This window comes from Canis lupus, chromosome 20 (assembly GCF_011100685.1).
Source record: "Canis lupus familiaris isolate Mischka breed German Shepherd chromosome 20, alternate assembly UU_Cfam_GSD_1.0, whole genome shotgun sequence".
Classification (NCBI taxonomy): domain Eukaryota; kingdom Metazoa; phylum Chordata; class Mammalia; order Carnivora; family Canidae; genus Canis; species Canis lupus.
In genome coordinates this window covers 2,863,199-2,888,923 of record NC_049241.1, presented here as the reverse complement: position 1 = coordinate 2,888,923, position 25,725 = coordinate 2,863,199, and the positions used below count along the sequence as shown (strand labels likewise).

Here is a 25,725-nt window from a genome sequence, read left to right as displayed (position 1 = left end):
CAGCGGTAGGGCGGCGCGTCTGGTAAGCGCTTGATAAACATCCAAAGTATTTTAAACAGCACCTTGAAGTTTCTAGGCTGTTTTTTTACTTTAGGTCCCTGAAAGTTAAAAACAATTTGCACCATGATTAGATGCGATGGGGAGGGGGAGATATGAATTAGTAAGAGAAAGTTCATGCATTTCATGCACGAAAGTTCATTCAAGAATTGACTGAGCACCTACTATATGCCACCGTTATCCACGGTGGTGAGTAAAAGACAATAAATTCAATAAAGTAAAAAAGCAGTGTGTTAGATGGTGATTCGAGCTAGGGAGACAAATCCGGCGCGGTTAGGAGACTGAAAGCAAGGCCTCCCTGAAGTGACCCTAGTAAGTGCTAACAATTGGGTGTCTACCGCGGCGGGCGTGCTAGGGGCCTCACCTGGGGAAGCCCGTTTAGACTAACGCCACAACGCAGGGAGGGGGGAACGACTGCTCCCATTGCACAAATAAGGAGGACGTAAGGCGCACGGCAGGGGTACACGTCAGCCCGAGTCCGAGGCCTCTGCCCTCCCCCGCAACTCCCGGCCCTGAGCCCTGTTCCTCCCCGGCAGGGAGAGGGTTAAAGCCGGGCGTAGCTCCGGGTTGTGCGCGTGCGCGGAGCGCAGATTGCGCGTGCGCAGAACGCGGGACTACGTGGCTGGCCGGAAGTGGCCTGTGCGGAGCTGCCCCCGGGTCGCTGCCGCTTGCTGCACGGGTCTGCCACAGGGCTGCTGCTTCGCGCCCCGCCGGCACCACCATGCTGAAGAAATTCGACAAGAAAGACGAGGAGTCGGGTGAGGGGGCGTAGGCTGGGGGAGGCCGGACCCTCGCGCAGGCTCTCTGCACCCGCCCGGGGAGCCGTCCTTCCGGGCCCCTTCCTCGACGGGAAGCCGAGACCCGGGGACGGGGGTGGGCAGGGGTTGTGCCAACGTCCGCAGGGGGGCAGTGGCAGGCCTTGGAGAGCCCGAGCGTGCTCCGCTGCCCCCTCTCGGGGGCTCGACCACAGTTCGCTGGGTGACCTTGGGTGGGTCATGCGCCTCTGGGGGCCTCGGTTTCCCCAGCTGTTAGGAGGAGGGGCCCGGCCAGATGCACCGTGGTGGCTTTCTCAGTGAGACCCCTTGGGATTCACGGGGCTGCGTTGCTGCTGGCCGAACGGGAGCGTAATCTGTGGAGCCAGTGCTGTGGCTAAGAACCCTCTTTCATTTATTTATTCAGTAAACATGTGTTGAGCGCTTGCCGAATGCCCGGCACTGTATTGCATCCCGAGATTGTAGTAGAACAATGAGACCCTCAGGGCTTCATCTGGGAATATTAAGTCACAGGCCTAGTGGAGAAGCTAGACACCAACCAGATAAAGACACACGTAATTGATTACAAATGTGACATTTGCTGTGAAGAAATCCTCGTCACTAGGAGACAATGGTCCCCACACATTGTAGGGACTCAGTTAAGTACAAGTTGCATAAATGAATGCAAGACACCACACTGAGAAGCACAGAAGGACTGTACCAGGGCTGCTGGGTGACCGAGTGGTTTCGGGTAGAAGGAGCTCCCTGCAGAAGAGTGGTAGGATCTATGTGCAAGTTGTAGAGCTTTGATTGCCCTTCTGGAGTAATTTGAACTTGACTAGGTAGACAGTAGTGACATCTTTCCCTTCTCTATGTCTGCAAGGTTTGCAGTTTAGGCTTCCAACCCATACTCACTCTTCTTTGCTCTGTAGGTGGAGGCTCTAACCCATTCCAGCATCTTGAGAAGAGTGCAGTACTCCAGGAGGCAAGTATCATTTACCTTCTCCATCCTAAGTGTTCATAATCAACGTGTTCAAAATACTAACACCTTTAAAGTGGTGCTTTAAAGAACAGTAAGGGAGGAACCTGTTCCTGGAAAGACAGGAAAACTTCCTGGAGAGAGTTCATTATGCTCGCCTTTGTTGTTGTTCCTGCTCTCTGTTTCTTTTTCTACTTAACAAGTGTTTATTAAAAACCTGTTAGTAAGTCAGCACATCCCTAACTAATATTTAGGGAAGATTTGAGGAGTGGTTAGTAGATGAATTAAGGAAAAAACAAAACAACACTGTTTCCTTATGAAAGTAAGCTTTTTAGGCAAATGTATTTATTTACCCTGGGACTTCTCAGATTTTGAATGTGCTTGAGTGCAATCAATGGGAAGGAAATAAACCAGGCTAGAAAGTAATGTTCTTGGTTGCTTTTTATTAGGCTCGTGTATTTAATGAAACTCCCATCAATCCTCGAAAATGTGCGCACATCCTCACCAAGATCCTTTACCTCATAAACCAGGTAAGAGGATGGAACTTGGGGATCCCTGGGTGGCTCAGCAGTTTAACGCCTGCCTCCAACCCAGGGTGTGATCCTGGAGTCCTGGGATCAAGTCCCACATCAGGCAGGGAGCCTGCTTCTCCCTCTGCCTGCCTCTGCCTCTGTCTCTCTCTCTCTGCCTCTCGTGAATAAAGAAATAAAATCCTAAAAAAAAAAAAAAAAAAAAAGGATGGAACTTGGGGGGTGAGGGAAATGGTGCTGGAGGTTGTTGGAGGGGTTGCTAAGATAGCCCTTCAGATATCTGACAGCTCCTGTGTGATGGTTGTCCAGCTCTGGGTCTCCTCAATGTCTAACTCTGATGTATTGCCCTTGGTGCCCTTGCCTCTGCAGGGTCTGAGGATCTGGCCTGGGCTGAACTGGCAGAAAGAGCCTTCTGGCCTCTCTGCCCCACACTGAGACTTTCTTTTTCGACTAAAACAGGGGGAGCACCTAGGGACCACTGAAGCAACTGAGGCCTTCTTTGCCATGACCAAGCTCTTTCAGTCCAATGACGTAAGTGCCCTCAGTCAGTATGGTCTACCTTTGTGTGGGTTGGAGTTTTCCTTACCTTGGCCCTCTTGCTGAGCCACGGGTCAGTTATAGGACTTTTCCTATTTATTTTCCAGCCCACGCTCCGTCGGATGTGCTACTTGACCATCAAGGAGATGTCTTGCATCGCTGAGGATGTTATTATCGTCACCAGCAGGTGAGTCTTAGGTTGATGGATGATGGTTCCCTTGATGGAGGCCATTGACACAGAGGCCGTTTTTTTCTCTTGTGTATCAGGCAATGAGATTTTGTTTAATATAATACCAGGCACCCTTTCCTCTTTTGTCTCCCTCATCCTTGTGTTACTGCTGCCTACCCCATGGCAGCCTCCGGAGTGTGCAGTTTCCTTTTTAATTCTCTGACCTTACCTTAGAGCACAAACCCTTCCTTGCCTTGATTCCTCTCAGTCAACTGAGCCACCCTGGAACTTTCACAAAGACTTTAGTGAGTACCAAGAGAGAACACAAGAAAAATAGAGTGCAGGGGTATACAGACAGCCTTGCTTACCAATCACTGGTTTCTGCTGTAGACTGAGTTATTCAGGCGGCAGATGTGACTAAAATATAATCTCTGTTCTTAAGAACCAAGAATGTGGGGAGGGAAGGATGTTGTACATTACATCATAGGTCTCATTTAGAAAATATGTATTGAATGTCCACTAGTCCTTGTGAATAGTTCTGGGAATATAGCAGCAAAAAAAACTGACATGAGCTCTGCAGCCCCAGAATTGACAGAGAAATAACTAGGCAGACAGGTATTAAGATGTAATAGAGTTTAGGGACTCCTGAGTGGCTTAGCGGTTGAGCATCTATCTTTGGCTCAGGGCGTGATCCTGGAGTCCTGGGATTGAGTCCCACATTGGGCTCCCCGAATGAATCCTGTTACTCCTCCCTCTGCCTGTGTCTCTGCCTCTCTTTCTGTGTCTCCCGTGAATAAATAAACCTTAAAAAAAAAAAAAAAAAGATATAATAGAGTTTATCATGATAGACTGTGAGAACAGACTAGAAGAATATCCCATTTGAATTTGGATCAGAAAAGGCCTCCTAGGGGTGCTTCGTTGGCTCAGTCGGTTAAGCATCTGCCTTTAGCTTAGGTCATGATCTCAGGGCCTTGGGAACGAGCCCTGTGTTGGGCTCCCTGCTCAGCAGGGAGCCTGCTTCTCCCTCTCCTTTTGCCCCTCCTCACTGCTCTTCTCTCTTGCATTCACACACTCTCTCTCAAATAAATAAAATCTTAAGGAAGGAAGGGATAGAAACCTAGATAAATAAATAGCAGGACAGAAGTGGGGGGGCGGGGGTCAGGAGTGCTCCAGGTTGAGGGAATAGCATATTCAAAGGCCTGGAGAGGAGAGAGCATGGCCTATTTGGGGACTTCTTTGTTAAGGAGTTTATACTTGGTGGTAATGGGCAATAGGAAGCCTTGGGAACGTTTCAACCCAAGCTGGGGAGTGACCTTGTCAGTTTCAAGCTTTATAAAAATCTCTCTTGTTGCCATGTGGGGTTTGACCAGGAAGGAGTAAGAATTTTGTGAGGGCATTAGTTAGGAAACTCATGTAGTAGTCCAGGCAAGCATGTTGACCAGAGCTGGATAGAAATGGATGGGGACATGGTCTCAGAGAGGCCCAGTTTCCTGTGTGTAGACAATGCCTTCCCCTCCTGCAGCCTGACAAAGGACATGACTGGGAAAGAAGACAACTACCGGGGCCCAGCTGTGCGTGCCCTTTGCCAGATTACTGACGTGAGTCTCCTGCCCCCTCCAAGCAGCCATTCTTCCCTGCTTCCTGGAGAGGCTCAGTTATGATTTTCCTTCACATGCCTTAGGTTGTCCTGTGTCTCCTGGGTAAAACACTGAGCCAGGTGATGGGGTGCGGGTGGGGTGCAGGAACACCAGAAACAGGTTTGCCTCCTTCTTGCCCTCAATCTTCCCACCCATCATCTATACTCCTGACTATTGCCATGGATTGATAGTGTCCCCTCCCACCCCTACTTGTCCCCACAGAGCACCATGCTGCAGGCTATCGAGCGCTACATGAAACAGGCCATCGTGGACAAGGTGCCCAGTGTCTCCAGTTCTGCCCTGGTGTCTTCCCTGGTGTGTAGCTGGGGACCCTGGGGGGCTAGGCATCAGGTTGGGAAACTGAGGAAATATCAGTTGCTTTTCAGTAGGAAAAAAAGTGTTTCTATGTCCCCAGATCTGAGAGTCCCACCACCTTCTCAGTAAAGGGTACCAAGGAACTTTTGACCGATTCCTTAGGGTGACAGATTGTTGAAATTTTGGTCTGGTGGGAGATCTGTCACCAGGGTGGAGACTGAGGTTGAGAGCTGTTCTCATGCACTGTCTCACAAAACCAGGACAACAGGGCGTCTCTGGGCTGTCCAAGGGAGGATCCAGAGCTGGACTTAACTGTGAGCTGGGGCCAGGCAGTATGATGGCAGAGCACTCTGCCTACCTGCTTCTTAATGTGCTCTGTTGCCCGTAGCACCTGCTGAAGTGCAGCTTTGACGTAGTCAAGCGCTGGGTGAATGAGGCCCAGGAGGCGGCATCCAGCGATAACATCATGGTCCAGGTGAGGTGTGAACAGAGGAGTGGTATTTACAATTCTTAGGCATATGGCATGGCACTGGCCAGTCAGAAAGGACACTCTCCTGGAGATCCTGGTGGTCCCTAGCAGGGGCAGGCTTTAATCTTTTGTCCTTGGATTGTGGGGAGACTTGGGAATTTGGGAAAAGAATCCAGGGTACCCTTGGGAAGGTTTAAGTTAGAGGCTGCTTACCAGCTGGAACTGAAATATTCAAGTATTTGATAACCAGCCGAGTAGTGTTTGGGGGCATGGGAGGGAGCAAACCTGGCCCAGGGAGACAGAGAGCCTTTGCCAAGTTGGCTGTTAGTGGTGCATGTAAATACATTGGTGGGGCTTTCAGCCACTCAACTCTTTTTCAGTGACCTAGGCCAGGAATTCCTTTAATCTTTGTGAGTCTCAGTTTCCTTTCCTGTAAAATGGGAATGAAAGTTTCTGGCTCACAAGGCTGTAAGAATACTATGAGACAGCATCTAACAACACCTGACCTGTCCAGGGGCACCTGGGTGGCTCAGTCTCAGGTGTCTGCCTTTGGTTCAGTTCATGATACAACAGGCCTGGGATTGGGCCTCGTATTGGGCTCCCCACTCAGCAGAGCATCTGCTTCTCCCTCTGTCCCTCTCCTGCTTGTGCTCCTTCTCTCTCTCTCTCAAATAAATAAAGTTAAGAAAAAAAAAAAGTCTGACCTTTCAGGTGCGTACCTGTAAGTGCTCCCTGTGTGCTTATCGCCTCTTTCTTCTCACTCCTTGTGCTGATTCTCCTCTCCAGGGCCGGCTGTGGCCCCTCAGAACACTTCCTGGGGTCAGAGAAGCTTCTCACATACAAGGCACCCACAGTTGCATGCCTTAGCCTTTGAATACCACTCTGGTAAAGAAAGAAAAAAGGAAAAGAAAACAAACAAAAAAAAAAAACAAAGGGCAGGGGGATAAGAATGAACTCTGTGTACCTTACATCTCCAAAAGGGGAATCCCTTGACTTTGTGCCCTCAGACCTAGCTTTGCCAGTGCCAGCCATGAGTCCTTGGGAGTCAGTAGGGCTACAAATAACTACCTTTAGGGGTGTCATAAGGTTTAACGCTGTAAGATCTCATGGGAGGAGCATGGGTCCATGCTCGAGGCCTGGCTCCCACTTTCTCTTGTTGAAAGACATCTCATCTTCTCCTGTTCTTTCATCTCTGTGGTTTTTGTTGTCCCCTCCACATCTGTACTCAGGCCGCCTTGCCAAAATTGGGGGTAGGAGCTAGGCTACAAATATACTCGTATGGTTTATTGAGTATTGTGTCAGAGGCCATCCATACAGAGCATCTGGGTAAATTGTTCATAGCCCCTCTGAGGTAGAATGAGAAGGCTAAAGCCCAGAGAGATGTACTGGCCTGCTGGTAGACCTGAGGTTCACATGTCTATACTATGCCATGGTCTCCTATCATCTAGTACCATGCTCTGGGGCTCCTGTACCATGTGCGTAAGAACGACCGCCTGGCTGTCAACAAGATGATCAGCAAGTTCACCAGGCACGGCCTCAAGTCTCCCTTTGCCTACTGCATGATGATCCGGGTGGCCAGCAAGCAGCTGGAGGAGGAGGACGGCAGGTAATGGCTCTCGGCTCCCCTGGCCAGGTAATGCCTCATTCAGTGTTGGGCCACCCCCAACTTCTTGCTGCCCATGTTCTTTTGTAGCCGTGACAGCCCACTGTTTGACTTCATTGAGAGCTGTTTGCGCAACAAGCATGAGATGGTGGTGTATGAAGCTGCCTCAGCCATCGTCAATCTGCCAGGTTGCAGCGCCAAAGAGCTGGCCCCAGCTGTGTCAGGTTACAGACATCCCTTCACCCAAGCCCCACATGTTTATGTCTGCTGGGAACTAGGCCCTGGGCCCAGGGGTCAGGGAAAAGAAAGAAAAAGCCCTCAAATAGGCCATAGTGTTATGTTAAGAGAAGTATTTGGGATCTAGTATGTATTTGGTACCAGGCACTGTACCAGGCTCTCTTGTGTGCCTTATGTTTGGGGATAGGGTACTTTTAGTTCCATCTTACCATTCATTAAAGAGCCTGGGGCTCTGATAAGAGGCAGAGGTGGGGTTCAGATCCACTCTGCAGCCTATCAGACTGGCTAGCCATGCCAAGAGAGCCTGGTGGAGGAACCCAATATTTATAAAACCAGTGCATTGGTCACTAGGGGCCAAGCTGTCTTAGACAAAGGAAGAACATTTCAGAGGGATCCCTGAAGCCTGAACACTGGAGCCTGATGGCCTGGATTGGAGTCCTGGCTTCCTGACAGCCATGACACGGGGAGAGATATGCTGTCTGACGTGTAACCAGTTAGCATAGGAACCAGGGCAGTTGTTGAAGCCAGGATGGAGCTAATTCTGCTGGTTTCAGTGCATGCCCAGGAATGGGGAGTGCAGTTCTACTTCACAGAGGTAGAGGGCTCAGGCTTTAGGTACAGGCAGTCCTGGATTTCAGTCCTGGTTCTGGTAGCTAGCAGCTGCTCCAGAGTTAACTTTAGTAGCTTTACCCGTGTACTTAAGTCTCTGTATCTGTTAAACGGGGATAATAGCTGCTCTGTGAGATTGTGAGAAATGAATAAGACAAGGTATAGCAGCTCCTTAGCACAATGCCTGGAAAATAGCAGGTTCTCAGTAAGTAGCAGCCGGCATCATTCATAACATCCACTGGGCTCTCATAGGCATATCAAAGCCTCTTTGCTCATGAGCTCTCTTCCTTGGTTATGGTGAGGGTGCCAGCAGGGAAATGAGCACAGAGTTTGGGTCTGAACAGCTTCCTAGCCCTTGTGTGCCCTCCATGCCCTGTGCTGCCCTTCCCTGGAGGCCTGGGCTTTCCCAGCTGCTGAGTGGTGAGGGCAGCCTGGCACATGGCATCTGTATCCCCACAGTGCTCCAGCTTTTCTGCAGCTCACCTAAGGCCGCTCTCCGCTATGCTGCTGTCCGCACCCTCAATAAGGTAAGGGTTTAGAGGTGGGTAACTCTGGCCTTTTGAGAGGGTCAGGGGGGTGGCCTAATCAGCTGGAGGCATTTCAGTTACCCCTGACCTGAGTTACAAAAGGTGTGGTGCTGGTCACAGTTGCTTTCTACCAGATGGTGAGATGGGCTCGTCTGAGGCCAGAGCCATCAAAAAAGTCCCTTTTTGGGGCACCTGTGTCGCTCAGTGGTTGAGTGTCTGCCTTTGGCTCAGGTCATGATCCCCAGGCCCTGCGATCAAGTCCCTCACTGGGCTCCCTGCAGGGAACTTCTCCCTCTGCCTATGTCTCTGCTTCTCTGTATGTTTCATGAATAAATTGATAAAATCTTTAAAGAAAAAAAGAAAAAGGCCCTTTTTATATCTGTTCTCTCTGTCCTCTCAAACAGGTGGCCATGAAGCACCCTTCTGCAGTGACAGCATGCAATCTGGATCTGGAGAACCTGGTGACAGACTCAAACCGTAGCATCGCTACACTGGCCATCACCACGCTCCTCAAGACCGGCAGTGAGAGCAGCATCGACCGCCTCATGAAGCAGATCTCGTCCTTCATGTCAGAGATCTCAGATGAGTTCAAGGTACCCGGGTGTGCCTGGAACACCCACTGTCCCCAGAGTGAGGAAGACACTTTGTGCCTGCTCCTCCACATTCCCTAGCCCCCAGGCCAAGATTGACTGGGAGCTGGTCAGGCTTGAAGACTTGGTGGAGAGGGTGGCACTTTGCCCTTCTGAGGGCTCGGACTTGGGAGACACGCTCATCCTGCCTCTGGAACTTTGTCCTTATTGTTCCTTTGTGAGACCAGTTGTCAGGGCATGGAGCGAAGGCTGAGGGAGCAAATGTTGTCAGAGAGCTCTCATTTACTAGTATGGGCTGATGGTGGTGCTATTGATCAGTTTGGGGAAGGAGGGAGAGTCAGGTCCTGGATGAGCACAGCGAGAAGGTAATAGTGGTGATTGCAGATATGTTGAGTTTGATGTGCCAGTGAACACCAGGTGGAGTTGCCTGGTGGGCATTTGGAAACACTGGTCTTGAGCTCAGACAACAGACAAAGGTTTGAGAGTGAGCGGCATAATAGGTAAAACTACAGGAGCAGGAAGGACTGCCTAAGAGACTTTGTGCAGTGCTCACTTTGGCAGCACATGTACTAAAATTGAGACTGTGTGCAAAGGGGAGAGGGCCAAGACCAAAGTACCTAGGGAGGAACCAGATCAGCTGATGTGTAAGATTGTGGGGGTGGAGGTAGGAAGAGAAGCAGAACAGGTGGCAAGGAGAGGGGCCTGTGGACTTACTTTGAGGTCTGAGAAAAGCAGAGTCCGGATCCAGAGTCTGGGTCTGGGGCTCTTGGGACCTGTGTGCATGCCACCCTAGTTGGATGGGCTTAGGGATCATGTACTCCCTGAGGGTAGTGGAGTTCCTCTCTCCTCCTTGCCCTCTAGGTCCAGGGCCTGGCTGGACCTAAGGAAGGACTCTGTTGGCACGTAGTAAACTAAGTAACTTGACCCTAGTGTCAGGCCGCTGCTCACACATGTCTGTTTGACTCAGGTGGTGGTGGTCCAGGCCATCAGTGCCCTGTGTCAGAAGTATCCTCGCAAACACGCTGTGCTCATGAACTTCCTGTTCACCATGCTGCGGGAAGAGGTAAGAGCTGGCATTTGGGGCCTGCCAGGTCTCCTCGTGCAGGGAGTGACCTGGCTGCTAACTCCATGCTCAATTTGGAGCCAAGGTCCTCTTCTTGGGGGGTACCCAGATCAACCTATTAACGAGGTAGATTTCCTGGTGCCTGTGGCCTTTATACTCCTCATGAACCATAGTATAAACATACCAATTGCTAGTAATTACAGTAATAAGTAATGACTCACCACCCTGGCTTTAAAGACACAGCAGATGCCCTGTGGCGATGCTTATGCCAGAGTCAGGAAAACCTGTGTTCACTGGTGTCTAGTATAGAAATTTTCTGGGCATTCCAAGAGCTCCAGGGGTGGTTTCTTCTGAAATTAATGCTAATAATGTATGTAACATTGGGTTCTATTTTTGTTTTTGATGTAAGTTTGTGACTCACACTGCCTTCCTTGGGTGTGTCAACAAAACCAGTTAATTCAGAGGAGCAGAAGCAAAGGGCTTTAGAGTAGAATTGGTCCCCAGATATCTAGTGCCCCTTTACCCCAGCCCAAAGTGGCCCTTGGAACAAGGCAGGTGAGGAACCCTTGCCTTGGGTATCTTTGGGATTCTTGCAATATTAGAGGGGAGGAGGGTGCTAATACTTAGGGAGTTTTTAGCTAATGGGTCCAACACTTTGGAGACACCACACAGCGTATACAATCTTGTGATCTTCATAACAGGCCTTGTCGACAGACATCATTTCCTCCCTTTAAAAATCAGGGATCTGGGGGATCCCTGGGTGGCTCAGCGGTTTAGCGCCTGCCTTTGGCCCAGGGCGCAATCCTGGAGTCCCGGGATCAAGTCCCACGTCGGGCTCCTGGCATGGAGCCTGCTTCTCCCTCCTCCTGTGTCTCTGCCTCTCTCTCTCTCTATCATAAGTAAATAAATAAATCTTAAAAAAAAAAAAAATCAGGGATCTGGGCAGCCCCAGTGGCTTAGCGGTTTAGTGCCACCTTCAGCCCAGGGCGTGATCCTGGAGGCCCCGGGATTGAGTCCCACATCAGGCTCCCTGCATGGAGCCTGCTTCTCCCTCTGTCTGTCTGCCTGCCTCCTTCAACCTCTCTCTCTCTCTTTCTCTCTCTCTCTAATATATAAATAAAATCTTAAAAAAAAAATCAGGGATCTGAGACTCAGGTGAAGTGACCTGCCTGTGGTCACCTGCCCAATCAGTATCTGAGCCAAAATCTGAACTAAGATGTATCTGGCTCCAGAGTCCATGGTTTTTCCCCATACCTCCTTTCCTCCCAGAAAAATTCATGGTTCCAAATATCAGTAAAATGTAAGACTTCATTCATTAGGGTGCAGCAGTCAGACACTGAAACCTTGTGTTCTAGAAATGGATCTGCTGCTTGTGCACAGGGGTATGTCCATTCACTAATCAGAGCAGCTGCCAGCGAAGCCTTGATGCAGTTAGTCTGAGCTTCTTGCTGCCCGCCCCCCCCTTCACTGCTTGCCTGGCTGTAAAACTGTTACCGAAAACAGTGTTTGAAGGTTTATAGTGTGCTTTCTCACATAACCGCCTCACTGAAATAAAACAGCATACAAATAGCATCTTAACCCTTCACAATAATCTGTGAACTAAGTACACTGATGGTCCTTATTATGAATATGCCTGAGGTTCGGACAAGGAAAGTAACTCACAGCCATACAACAAACCCAAAATATTTCTATTAAATGATCTACTATTAGATTTGCAAGGGCCCCAGCATGCATTCAGTCCAAGCCTTATATTTTACACAGAATATAAGCCAGGTCCCTGGTCTCCCTTGACCAGGTTCTGTGTTGGGACCGCTGTCCTTCGTCCTGGTTAGGTGTTGGGCCTCACAGCTCATTTCTGAAAAGAGCAACTTTCTTGCTCAGCTCAACCCCTCCCATTGCAGGGTGGCTTTGAATACAAGCGGGCCATCGTGGATTGCATCATCAGCATCATTGAGGAGAACACAGAGAGCAAGGAGACGGGGCTGTCACACCTGTGCGAGTTCATCGAGGACTGCGAGTTCACCGTGCTGGCCACCCGCATCCTGCATCTTCTAGGGCAGGAGGGACCCAAGACCAACAACCCTTCCAAGTATATCCGCTTCATCTATAACCGTGTAGTTTTGGAGCATGAGGAGGTCCGGGCAGGTGGGTCTGAGCTGGTGTTGAACTGGGGCTTTTTTTTTTTTTTTTAAGATTTTTTTTATTTAATCATTGAAAGAGAGAGTGAGACTGTGAGAGAAGCACAAGCAGTGGGGAGAGTCAGAGAGGGAAAAGCTGACTCCCTGCTGAGCAGGGAGCCCGATGCGGGGCTAGATCCCAGGACCCCAAGACCATGACCTGAGTGGGAGGCAGATGCTTAACTGACGGAGCCACCCAGGCACTCCCCAAACTGGGGCTCTTAGCTGCTGCTTGAGCAAATGGCCTGCCAAAGGGACCTACGCCCCAGCCCACAGGCACTCTGTGTTCTTGCCTCACAAGCTCCATGATTTATAACATTGTGGAAAGGACCTCAGATGCTTGGGTATCACCCAGTTGGATGGTTCTTTAGCTCTCTGATTTGTTACTGATTTTTGGTTTTTAACTTTGACTACATGTTGGTGTTTAACTTTCTTTTATTTCTTGCTGTTTTTTGGTTAGCTTTTTTAAAAACTGTAGCTTTATTGAGATATAAATCACAGACTATAAAATTCACTATTTTTTTTTATTTTTTTATTTTTTTATTAAGAGAAGGAGCAGGGGAAAGAGGAGAGAGAAACTTAAGCTCCATACCAAGTGCAGAGCCTGATGCAGGGCTCTCTCTCACAACCCTGAGATCATGACCTGAGCCAAAATTGAGAGTCAGGTGGTTAACCAACTGAGCCACCCAGGCACCCCAAAATGCACTCTTTTAAATGAGTATACAATTCAGTATGCATCCATCATATTTTTCTCTTTTTTTAAGATTTTATTAATTTATTCATGAGAGACACACACAGAGAGAGAGAAAGGCAGAGACAGAGGCAGAGGGAGAAGCAGGCTTCATGCAGGGAGCCTGATGTGGGACCCGATCCTAGGACCCCAGGATCATGACCTAAGGTGAAGACAGATGCTCAACCGCTGAGCCACCCAGGTGTCCCGCCATCATATTCTTTATTTCAAATTTACTGTCTTCTAATGCCCCCACTGGACAGATCTTTCCAGTTTCAGCGATTGATATTCATTAATAATAGTTCATTTTCTTACGTTAATCCAAAGGTTAATAACTACAAATTGAGGCCATTTGTGTATAGAAGCTGAGCAACCTGTGTGTGGCTAGCTTCTGTGGCCTCATCTCAGTTAATGCCAAAATGGCTCCTGGAACCCAAGAATGGGGCTGCCTTCTCCATGAAACAGATGAGGGAGCTGAGGCCCAGTGAAGGTCCGTCCAAGACCAGTCATTGCAATGGTGGCAGATTTGGGCCTCCATGCTCAGGACTGCTTATAAGCTCTGGGGCTCTTCTGCTCAAACACCTGTTCCAAGTGCTGGAAGTGTCCGAGCTATGAGCTGTCAGGTGTGTTGAATAAATCATAGTTGCTTCATAAACACAGGTGCTGTGAGTGCTCTGGCCAAGTTTGGAGCCCAGAATGAAGAGATGTTACCCAGTATCTTGGTGTTGCTGAAGAGGTGAGTCTTTTTTAAAAACAGCTTTATTGACATATATTTTGCAAGCCATAAAGTTCACCAACTCAAAATGTGTAATGTGATGTTTTTTATTATGGGACAGAGCTGTGTAACCATCACCGTAATCTAAGTTTAAAACATATCTGTCATCCCCAATAGGAACCCTATATCCATGGTGCTTATACGGCAGACTAAATGTTGTACTAGGGTAGTACTTTCTGTGGATGTGTGTTCCTAGCATTAAGACTCCTTGGTCTCTGTGGGTTTTTTGCAATATATGAAGTTTGATGAGGCTGTTTTCAACTGTACCTGCTTGGCTGTTTTGCTGGTTAGCTGGTGAGGGTGGAGATAGAAAGAAAAGAAACCCTATATCCATTACTTGTCACTTTTCCCTCCCCTCAGCACCCCCCCTACTTAACCCCAGACAACCACTAATCTACTTTTTATTTCTATGGATTTGCTCATTCTGGTCATTTCATGAAATGGAATCATTTAATCTGTGGGCTTTCATGTGTTTGGCTTCTCCACAATGTTTTTTTTCCAAGGTTCATTCATGCTGTAACATGTACCAATACTTCATTCCTTTTTATGGCCAAAGAATTCATTGTACAGGTAGACCACATTTTAGCTCTTCACCAAATTGACAGACATTTGGGTTCTTCCCATTTTTTAGTTCTTGCGAATAATGCTGTGGTGAACATTCACGTACAAGTTTCTGTGTGACCTGTGTTGTCAGTTCTCAAGAGAATTCACCCAGGAGGGGGAATTGTTGGGTCATACTAAATTCTGTTTTCATGTCTTTTGCCCATTTCATGATTAGATTGTTTGTTTTTTTGCCGTTGAGTTTAATAAGTTCTTTTTTTTTTTTTTTTAAGATTTTATTTATTCATGAGAGACAGAGAGAGGCATAGACAGGCAGAGGGAGAAGCAGGCTCCACGCAGAGAGCCTGACCTGGGACTCGACCCCAGGTCTCCAGCATCACACCCTGGGCTGAAGGCGGCGCTAAACCGCTGGACCACCGGGGCTGCCCCTGATAAGTTCTTTATAGATCTTGGATACTAGCCCTTTATCTGATATGCCATTTGTGGATACCTTCTCCCATTCTGTAGGTTGTCTTTTAGTTTTGTTGACTGTTTCTTTGCTGTGCAGAAGCTTTTTATCTTGATGAAGTCCCAATAGTTCATTTTTGCTTTTGTTTCCCTTGCTTTCCTAGATGTATCTTGCAAGACATTGCTGTGGCCAAGTTCAAAAAGGGTGTTGCCTATAGGATTTTGATGAATTCATGTCTCACATTTAGAACTTTCATCTATTTTGATGAATTCATGTCTCACATTTAGAACTTTCATCTATTTTGAGTTTATCTTTGTGCATATTGTAAGAGAATGATCCAGTTTCATTCTTTTGCACGTGGCTGTCCAATTTTCCCAACACCATTTATTGAAGAGGCTGTCCTTTTTCCAGTGGATAGTCTTTCCTCCTTTGTCGAATATTAGTCAACCATAGTGTTGAGGGCCCATTTCTGGGTTCTCTCTTCTGTTCCATTGATCTATGTGTCTGTTTTTGTGCCAGTACCACACTGTTTTGGTGGATCACAGCTTTGTAGTACAACTTGAAACCCAGCATTGTGATGCCCTCGGCTCTGGTTTTCTTTTTTAATATTCCCCTGGCTATTCAAGGTCTTTTCTGATTCCACACAAATCTTAAGATGATTTGTTCCAACTCTCTGAAAAAAGTCCATGGTATTTTGGTAGGGATTGCATTGAACGTGTAAATTGTCCTGGGTAGCATTGACATTTTCACAACATTAATTCTTCCAATCCATGAGCATGGAATATTTCTCCATCTCTTTGTGTCTTCTTCAATTTCTTTCAGAAGTGTTCTGTAGTTTTTAGGGTATAGATCCTTTATCTCTTTGATTAGATTTATTCTTAGGTATCTTATGATTTTGGATACAGCTGTAAATGGGATTGACTCCTTCATTTCTCTTACTTCAGTCTCATTGTTAGTGTATAGAACTGCCACTGATTTCTGGGCCTTGATTTTGTTTCCTGCCACATTGCCAAATTGCTATATGAGTTCTAGCAATCTTGGGGTGGAGGCTTTTGGGTTTTCTATGTACAGTATCATGTCATCTGCGAAAAGGGAGAGTTTGACTTCTTCTTTGCCAATTTGAATGCCTTTTATTTCTTTTTGTTGTCTGATTGCTAAGGCTAGGACTTCTAGTACTATGTTGAATAGCAGTGGTGAGGGTGGAATCATGAAATGGGCAAAAGACATGAACAGAAATTTCACCAAAGAAGACATAGACATGGCCAAAAACACATGAGAAAATGCTCCACATCACTTGCCATCAGGAAAATACAAATCAAAACCACAATGAGATATACCACCTCACACCAGTTAGAATGGTGAAAATTAACAAGACAGGAAACAAACGTTGGAGAGGATGTGAAGAAAGGGGAACCCTCTTGCACTGTTGATGGGAATGTAAACTGGTACAGCCACTCTGGAAAACAGTGTGGGAGGTACCTCAAAGAGTTAAAAATAGAGCTGCCCTATGACCCAGCAATTGCACTGCTGGGGGTTTGCCCAAAGATACAGATGCAGTGAAAGACCGAGACACCTGCACCCAATGTTCATAGCAGCAATGTCCAAAATAGACAAACTGTGGAAGGAGCCTCAGTGCCCATCGAAAGATGAATGGATAAAGAAAATGTGGTCTGTGTATACGGTGGAATATTACTCAGCCATTAGAAATGACAAATAGGGCAGCCCTGGTGGCGCAGTGGTTTGGCGCCGCCTGCAGCCTGGGGTGTGATCCTGGAGACCTGGGATCGAGTCCCACATCGGGCTCCCTGCATGGAGCCTGCTTCTCCCTCTCCCTCTGCCTGTGTCTCTGCCTCTCTCTGTGTGTCTATGAATAAATAAAATCTTAAAAAAAAAAAAAAAGAAATGACAAATACCCACCATTTGCTTCAAGTGGATGGAACTGGAGGGTATTGTGCTGAGTGAAGTAAGTCCATCAGAGAAGGACAAACTATATGGTTTCACTCATACAGGAAATATAAAAAATAGTGAGAGGGATTATAGGGAACAGGAGAGAAAATGAGTGGGAAATATCAGAGAGGGTGACAATAGGAGAGACTCCTGAATCTGGGAAATGAACAAGGGGTAATGTAAGGGGAGGTGGGCGGGAGGAATGGGGTGACTGGGTGACGGGCACTGAGGGGGGCACTTGACAGGATGAGCACTGGGTGTTATGCTATATGTTGGCAAATCAAACTCCAATAAAAAAATTAAAAAATTGTTTTTTGACACATGCTGCTGGATATAGGAGATTGCTTTCTTCACTGGATGGACTTCAGGGAGGGGGTCCAGGGAATATGAATATGGCCACCCCTTAGGTAGTTAGAATATCATAGGCTCTTCTGTGCTTTTCATGCTTGGATTGCACATTTAGGGACCAAGCTTTAGGAGACTTGCTTCCTCTGACTGGCCTCTGATGAAGGCTTCCCGTATCCCTCCTGCTATCCCTGTGGGGCCCCAGCCAGGAAAACTGTGTGTTCTGACTGCAGGTGTGTGATGGATGATGACAATGAAGTAAGGGACCGAGCCACCTTCTATCTCAATGTCCTGGAGCAGAAGCAGAAGGCCCTCAATGCAGGGTATATCCTAAATGGTGAGTCTCACCGGCTCCTTTGACTTGGCCCCATCCCAGAGCTGTGGCCCTTCTCACTATTCCAGAGCAGGTGCACCTCACTGGGGAGGGGAAGCCTGAGGCAAGACACTTTCGGCTAGACTTGCATGGAAACTTCATGGTATCACTAACCTCAGGAGACCTACAATCTTGTGGTTCACACCAATGTGGGTGGAAACAGCTCGGTAAATTGAAACACTAGTCATTAATAAAAATCTCTCTTTGCATAGTACTCTACTCTCTATAAGTCACTTTTCTATATACATTTATCCCCATACCAGCTGTGTGAAGAAGGATATAGATGAGAAAGTGGAGGCCCAGAGGGTTTTAAGTGGTTTTCTCAGTGGTCTAGGGTCATAAAACCTAGGCCCCTGGGTCTCAATCTTTTGTGGGGGATTCCAGGTGCTCGTTCTGTCATGTATGCAGGCATGTCTGTCTCCCACTGGCTTCTAGGTCTGACGGTTTCCATCCCTGGTCTGGAGAGAGCTCTGCAGCAGTATACTCTAGAACCATCAGAAAAACCTTTTGACCTCAAGTCTGTGCCCCTGGCCACCACGCCAATGGCAGAGCAGAGAACAGGTAAGTAATATCTGTGCTCCTTTCAGAGGCCATCAGGTCCAAAGCTCTGTGGGAAGGTCTGCATGGGCCTTGAAGCCACTAAACCTAGTCAGGATGGGGTGCTTACACCAAAAGGATGGAATAATCCTTTCTACATCTAGCTCCAGGACATAGAGACGCATGCACACACTCTTTCTCACGTGTTCTGTACTCTTACATGTTCACACTCTGTCAGGGGAGTTGGAAGTTATAATCCCTAAGTAACAGTTCTGTGGTCAACATGCCCCATTACTGGAGTTGTTGGTCACAATGTTTGTTTGCTCCTGCAGAAAGCACCCCCATCACAGCCGCCAAGCAGCCTGAGAAAGTGGCAGCTACCCGGCAAGAGATCTTCCAGGGTGAGTAGCAGTGCTTGGTGGGGCTCTTAGGACCTGGGCTTGGTCTCCTCAGCTTTAGGGTAGTTGATCTTCTCAGGGAAATTAGAAGAGACTCAATCAACAACAGTTCTTACTCTTTTTTTTTTTTTTTTTTTTAAGATTTTACTTCTTTTTTTTTAAGATTTATTTATTGATTTATGATGGACTTAGAGAGAGAGAGGCAGAGATATAGGAGGAGGGAGAAGCAGGCTCCATGACAGGAGCCCGACGTGGGACTCGATCCCAGGACTCCAGGATCGCGCCCTGGGCCAAAGGCAGGCGCCAAACCACTGAGCCACCCAGGGATCCCTTTACTTCTTAATTTGAGAGAGAGCATGAGTGGGGAAGGACAGAGGGAGAAGCAGACTCCCTGCTGAGCAGGGAGCCCAATGCTGGGCTTGATCCCAGGAACTTAGGATCATGACTAAGCCGAAAGCAGATGCTTGGGATTCCTGGGTAGCTCAGTGGTTAGGTACCTGCCTTCAGCCCAGGGCATGATCCTGGAGTCCCAGGATGGAGTCCCACGTCAGGCTCCCTGCATGGAGCCTGCTTCTTTCTCTGCCTATGTTGTCTCTGCCTCTCTCTGTGTGTGTCTCTCATGAATAAATAAATAAAATCTTAAAAAAAAAAAAAAAAAGGAAAGAAAGAAAGAAAGAAAGCAGATGCTTAACTGACTGAGTCACCCAGACTCCCATCAACAACAGTTCTTATTCTGGAGTGCTGGGCCCTGAGGGTACCCTAGACAGCACATTTAATCCTCAGTTGTAAGGTATTGGGTCCATTTAGTATTGGAGGAATTGGAAGTTCAGAGAGAGAAAGTGATATGCCTAAAGTTGCATTAGCAAGAAAGTAGAGGGGTTGGAATTAAGATTCACATCAGACTGGCTCAAGGCTACCACTTAGCCTTGGTTCTGAGAGCTTGGGTGCCTGGAGCCCAGGCTGGTACCAGAGGTCAAATTCAGTATAGTCGGGATCCAGAGACCCTAGTATTTTTTCTTGGATTCCAGAGATGTTTAAGTCCACATTGTCTGGAAAGGTTTTATTTAGATATTTATCTATCCCTCTGGTCTTGCATCTATTTAAGGGTCATCTATTTAAGGGTAGAGGCTGTGTATCTAATTGCCATACCATATTATCTACTGAATTCCCACCTTCAGGATCTAACATGTGCCCCTCTTTCTTCTTGAAGGATCTCCTATGCTCATCTCTTCTATTCCAGCTCTTCTGTCTTCTCTTAATTAGTTCTATATGGTTCTTCACAGGTTTTGTCTTTTATATGCTCTATCATGGCACTTAGAACAGAACCTTTCTTCCTCACGGTCAGTTCCCAATTATTGTTTAATTAAATCCCCCCCTTTTCCATTCCATTCGAGAATCCTATCTTCTATCAATTTACCTTTCAAATTCAGCAAAACTAGGATCTGGAACTAACTGGGACCACTCTAACACAGAATTTTTCCTTCTGTATTACCTTCTCCATGCTGTTACCACAAATCACCACAAGCTTAGTGGCTTAGCACCACACAAATTTATTGTCTTACAATTCTTTTTTTTTTTTTTTTTTTTAATTTTTATTTATTTATGATAGTCACACACACACAGAGAGAGAGAGAGAGAGAGAGAGGCAGAGACACAGGCAGAGGGAGAAGCAGGCTCCATGCACCGGGAGCCCGACGTGGGATTTGATCCCTGGTCTCCAGGATCGCGCCCTGGGCCAAAGGCAGGCGCCAAACCGCTGCGCCACCCAGGGATCCCTATTGTCTTACAATTCTGAGGGTAGAGGTCTAAAATGGGTTTCACTGTGTTGGTATTGCTGAGCTCCCTCTGGAGGCTTTAGGGGAGAAACATGTCTTTGCTTTTTCTAGTTTCTGGAGGCCTCCTTCATTGCTCTCCTAATGATCCCTTCCTTCACCTTCATAGCCAGCACCTTCACAGTCAGCCAGATCTGACTCTGAGCCTTTTGCCTCCTTCTCATAAGGATCCTTGTGATTACTTTGGGCCCACCCAGATAATCCAGGATAATCTCGCCTTCTCAAAAATACAACTTAATCGCATCTGCAAAATCACTTTTACCATGTGATGTAACGTATTTACAGGTTCTGGGAGTTAGCCTGTGTACGTCTTGGGGCCACCATTCTGACATACCTTCGAAGGAAGACTCCTTCTAAATCTCTAAGGGGCTGTGAATTTCATCTTTAAACAGTCTTCCAAAGCCTAACGTTTATTGATCACCTGTTCAGTTCTAGGAATTTTGCTAGATCCTGATATTTATTGCTTCATTTATCTTTACAACAACACTGTGAACAAGATTGTTAAATCTATTTTATTGGTGAAGAATCAGACACTCAGTGTTAACTGATAGCTTCTATAGAATCCCCTGGGTTAGTTAAGTGTCAGGTGTAGAAACATGGTGCTCCAAGAAGTAAATTCCCACAGAAAAAGCACTGTAGTAGCTCATGATCATGATGGCCCAAAAGTGCCCTTTTCTGGCTCTTTCTGGGCTTTTTACTGCCCAGATATCTAGGCTGGCTCTTTCTGGGCTTTTTACTGCCTGCACATTCATCAGATGCAGTCCTGTAGGTGGCAGAGGACTGAAGCAGTCACAAAGAGAAAGCAAAAAATAATAATAATGCCTACTTTTTTTGTCTCTACCCATGAAACATGAATTGAGTACCTACTAAGTTCAGGGCAAAATAATCAGATCCCTGGCCTTGCCACAATTCCTGTCCTTACAGAGTTCAACTTAATTGGGAAGACAAGTTAAAAATCTTAGGGCAGTGGTCTACACATATTAGTGTACATCAGAAACATCTGAGAAATTTTCTTAGAAATGAGATTCCTGAATCCCAGAGCCAGAGCATATTTATGATGGGCCAAGAATCTGAGTTTTTGACAAGTCACACCCTTAGATAACTCTTGACACCAGTGATCCATGACCATACTTTGAGAAACGATGCCCCTACTGTAGAACAGGGAAGAGAGCAGTAGGCACAGTCATCATAGACAAACATGGTGTGCAGACTGCTGCCAGATGTGGGCCTGTAGGCCAGAAGACCCAGCCCACTGCTGGAAGCAGGCTTTGGGGTGTAGGGATAGGTTTACCAGGTGCCCAAGACCACTTGAAGTGAGGTTTTCTACAAGTCTGAATCTGAAACATCTCATTACTGGCCGGTTTATCTTAACTGACAAACGTATAGGACCAGTTTGTTCTTTTGCCTGATTCTGTGGCTGTAACGTCATTCATCTCATCTTTAGAGTTTTTCTTTTTTTTTTTTTTTTTTTTTTAAGATTTTATTTATTCACCAGGAACACAGAGAGAGAGAGGGGGCAGAGACACAGGCAGAGGGAGGAGCAGGCTTCATGCAGGGAGCCTGATGTGGGACTCGATCCCAGGTCTCCAGGATCACACTCTGGGCTGAAGGCGGCGCTAAACTGCTGAGCCACTGGGGCTGCCCAGAGTTTCCTTTTAAGAATTCTTGCTGGGGGATCCCTGGGTGGCGCAGCGGTTTGGCGCCTGCCTTTGGCCCAGGGCGCGATCCTGGAGACCCGGGATCGAATCCCACGTCGGGCTCCCGGTGCATGGAGCCTGTTTCTCCCTCTGCCTGTGTCTCTGCCTCTCTCTGTCTCTGTGTCTCTCATGAATAAATAAATAAAACCTTAAAAAAAAAAAAAAAAAAAAAAAAAGAATTCTTGCTGGGATCCCTGGGTGGCACAGCGGTTTGGCGCCTGCCTTTGGCCCAGGGCGCGATCCTGGAGACCCGGGATCGAATCCCACATCGGGCTCCCGGTGCATGGAGCCTGCTTCTCCCTCTGCCTCTGTCTCTGCGCCTCTCTCTCTCTCTCTGTGACTATCATAAATAAATAAAAATTAAAAAAAAAAAAAAAAAAGAATTCTTGCTGAGCTTCTAAAGTTGTAGGAGTCTCCAAATGGATTAGGCCTCAGACATTGGGGTCTCTCAGTCAGTTTTCTGTGGCTGAGGTCTTTTGTTAGCAAGAGGAGAAAATGTATTTGTATATTTGGGAAATAGCGAGTAACCCGTTGTGTATACATATACATCCATCTCAGTAGGGTGAAAGACATGGAGAGTTGGCCATGAGCATATATTAGAAACCATCACAGGTTGGTCTGGGAATTAAAAGGCTGAGTGAATTTGTGGCCTGTGGCTTTCAGAGCAGTTGGCGGCAGTGCCAGAGTTCCATGGCCTGGGGCCCCTCTTCAAGTCTTCGCCTGAGCCTGTGGCCCTCACTGAATCAGAGACAGAGTATGTCATCCGCTGCACCAAACACACCTTCACTGATCACATGGTGTTCCAGGTGAGAAGGGAGTGCCGAGGCCATGCTGGGGCTTGGGCCTAGGGAGTGGTCTTAAGTGCGACAGGTCCTATAGGGTCCCACACTGATTTGGTCAGGAGCCCAATTTAATGATAGGTTCTGTCACCAGCTGGTATGTATCTTGCAGTCTTGACCCAGGACTTCTCTGGCTCTTATGTGTCAGCATTGGGACAGGGAGCCTGCGCAGAGGTACTGGGATAGGAATTAGTTTGGCTCATGGGGTGAGTTAGGATCTCTGGGCTGTTCCTCTACAGCAGGGCTTAGACCTAGAGCAGTCTCTTAGCAACCCTTCTCCTCCCTGGTTCAGTTTGACTGCACAAACACACTCAACGACCAGACCTTGGAGAACGTCACAGTGCAGATGGAGCCCACTGAAGCCTATGAGGTGGTCTCTTACGTGCCTGCCCGAAGCCTACCCTACAACCAGCCTGGGACCTGCTACACATTGGTGTCACTGCCCAAGGAAGACCCCACAGCTGGTGAGCCCCTCTCCAGAAATCACCCTGGACCATGTGAGAACCCTGGGGATCCAGATGGTGTGGGCCAGATGTACACCAGCCATTTGTCTCCTCTGAGAGCTTCAACTCCTTGATTTCAGTCTTGAGGAAAAGAAGAAGAAAGGCTGAGTCCTGGGAACTTGTCCTACATCATCCCATTTCACCCTCATAGTCTCCTAAGGGGATAAGTACTGCTCTCCCTATTCCTAGATGAGACTCAGGGTAAAGGACTTGCCTGAGCTCCTGTGGCTGGTAAGAGGCAGAACCCAGGTCTCTCTGGTTCTCAACTTGTACTTTTTCATTTTACCATGAGAGTACAAAGATAGGCACAAAGACTCAAACACCCCAGCTCCACTCCTTCCAAGGGACCCACCAGCGTCTTTTTCCAGACCTTGGACGTTGGACATGTGACTGGCATGGGCTTAGCCATCCTGAAAGCACTCCTGCTTTCCTCTTTCTTCCTTCCCTCTGAGGGGGCTCCTCAGACCCATGACTTAACTCTTCCACAAGGTGGTATCTTCTGTCCAAATTTGTGGGATTGGATGGCTATTTTGTGTGGGGTTGCTGCTATTGATAATATAACACAGGCCATGGCCACCTGCCCTATGGAGGAACTTATCCCCTGTAGGGACTAGGGCCAACCTGACCACCCAGCCTTTCTTCTCTGCAGTGGCCTGCACATTCAGCTGCATGATGAAGTTCACTGTCAAGGACTGTGACCCCACCACTGGGGAGACTGATGATGAAGGCTATGAAGATGAATATGTGGTAAGAAGCTAGTGTTGGAAGGCTCAATTTTGTGCCTAAGGTTGCAGAGCAGCCCCTTCCAGGAGCTAACAATTAGACTTCAAGCTTTCTAGAGAATTGGATTGGTTTGCATCTGTTGAGTAGTCCTTTCATGCACTCAAAGGACGTCTAATTCCACTTTTCTGAGCTTGGATGAGCTGAGTGCAGGATTGCTCTGGAGTTTGACCGTGGGGCAGTGTGGTTCAGTACCATCTGAGGGCAGACTCAATCTGGTGATGCAAATTGTTCCAGCTCCTCGTGACTAGAGGGACAGTCACTGTGGAATATAATTGACATTGTCACACGGGGGCCATTGTTAAGGGGACCTCCCGAAGCCAGCAGTAACCCTAAGAGCAGGAATTGCCCTAGGATCAAGTGAGCTCCTTGGGAGAACTGGGCCTGAGGATTGCTTCTGCTGTGGGAGTGGAGTCCTACTTACATACCTGAAACAAACATCCCCAAGAGTAGGGGCTCAGTGAAGAGCTGGTGGCTGGATGAATGGGGAACCTTTATGTGCTCTCTCAGTCCAAGGTTGGGGGTTAATATGTGTCAGGTTCAGAGAGGACACAGCTGAGATGGAGGCTAGGGGTCCAGAATCTGTCAGGCTCAGAGATTCTGAGGCAGAGGGTGGGATCTGATGAGTCATAAGTGTCCGAGCCGTAGAAGGCAGACCTTTGGATCCTTAAGGCACTGACTCTAGGCAGGCTTCCAAAGGGACGTGACCTTGCAGCTGACATCCTAAGGTGAGCACTTGGGTCAGGGCATTTCTATTGAAAGGACACCACTTGGCTGTGAGCACCTGAAGGAAAGTCCAGTTACTGTATGTCCCCAGAGCCAAGCACAGTGCTCTGTGTCTAGTGAGCACTTGCCCAATGCGTTGAAGAAAGGGATAAGCAGTGAGTGCAGAGCAGAGGCCCCACAGGTGTGCAGAACAGGAACCCATTCCCCTGGAGGTGTATGCCTAACTTCCACCTCCATCTCCACAGCTGGAAGATCTGGAAATCACTGTTGCTGATCATATCCAAAAGGTCATGAAACTGAACTTTGAAGCAGCCTGGGATGAGGTAGGGGATGAGTTTGAGAAAGAGGAAACATTCACCTTGTCTACTATCAAGACACTTGAAGGTAAAATCCTTGGCTATTGAAATGTGTCCTCCCCTTTCACTCCTCCTGGCCTTGGCCCCCCAGGAACCCAGGGCCATGTTGAGAGTATATACTTCAGATGGCACTTCATGAAAAGGCCCTTAGAGAGGGCCTGGCTGGCTCAATAGAACAGCATGTGACTCTTGATCACAGGGTCATGAGTTTGAGCCCCACATTGAGTGTAGAGATTACTAAATAAAATTTTTAAAAGCGCAACTTAGAGCAGGCTTAGAGGATGGGGGAGTGGTGGTGACACAAAGGTAGAAATGAGATGTGGCTTAATGATGCTGGGATTTCTCCCTATAGAGGCTGTGGGCAATATCGTGAAATTCCTGGGAATGCATCCTTGTGAGAGGTCAGACAAAGTGCCAGATAACAAGAACACCCACACATTGCTTCTGGCTGGTAAGCAACACTTCTAGGTGGGAAGGGCCTACGTAGTTTACAGTCTGCATGCTACTGTGCCCTGGGTTGAGGGCTCCCACTGGGAACATGGGGATTCAAATTTATAGCATTGAAGATTCACAAAGTAAGGGGCACCTGGGTGGCTCAGTCGGTTAAGCGTCTGCGTTCAACTTAGG

At 47.7% G+C, this 25,725-nt stretch overlaps 1 protein-coding gene across 1 annotated transcript in view; it reads left to right on the top strand.

Moving 5' to 3' along the window:
* Positions 1-660: 660 nt before the first annotated feature.
* Positions 661-25,725, top strand: part of COPG1 (COPI coat complex subunit gamma 1) — a 28,180-nt gene continuing 3,115 nt past the window's right edge. The window contains exons 1-23 of the mRNA XM_038565484.1: positions 661-815; positions 1,742-1,794; positions 2,238-2,318; positions 2,778-2,849; positions 2,963-3,042; positions 4,547-4,622; positions 4,884-4,976; positions 5,365-5,451; positions 6,894-7,051; positions 7,139-7,272; positions 8,354-8,421; positions 8,826-9,014; positions 9,979-10,074; positions 11,976-12,219; positions 13,642-13,717; positions 17,291-17,394; positions 17,866-17,991; positions 18,300-18,368; positions 22,558-22,700; positions 23,026-23,197; positions 23,886-23,983; positions 24,988-25,126; positions 25,451-25,549. Coding sequence (XP_038421412.1) covers positions 779-815; positions 1,742-1,794; positions 2,238-2,318; positions 2,778-2,849; positions 2,963-3,042; positions 4,547-4,622; positions 4,884-4,976; positions 5,365-5,451; positions 6,894-7,051; positions 7,139-7,272; positions 8,354-8,421; positions 8,826-9,014; positions 9,979-10,074; positions 11,976-12,219; positions 13,642-13,717; positions 17,291-17,394; positions 17,866-17,991; positions 18,300-18,368; positions 22,558-22,700; positions 23,026-23,197; positions 23,886-23,983; positions 24,988-25,126; positions 25,451-25,549 — 2,494 coding nt within the window. The 5' untranslated portion in view covers positions 661-778. The remainder of the gene's footprint in view (positions 816-1,741; positions 1,795-2,237; positions 2,319-2,777; positions 2,850-2,962; positions 3,043-4,546; positions 4,623-4,883; positions 4,977-5,364; positions 5,452-6,893; positions 7,052-7,138; positions 7,273-8,353; positions 8,422-8,825; positions 9,015-9,978; positions 10,075-11,975; positions 12,220-13,641; positions 13,718-17,290; positions 17,395-17,865; positions 17,992-18,299; positions 18,369-22,557; positions 22,701-23,025; positions 23,198-23,885; positions 23,984-24,987; positions 25,127-25,450; positions 25,550-25,725) is intronic.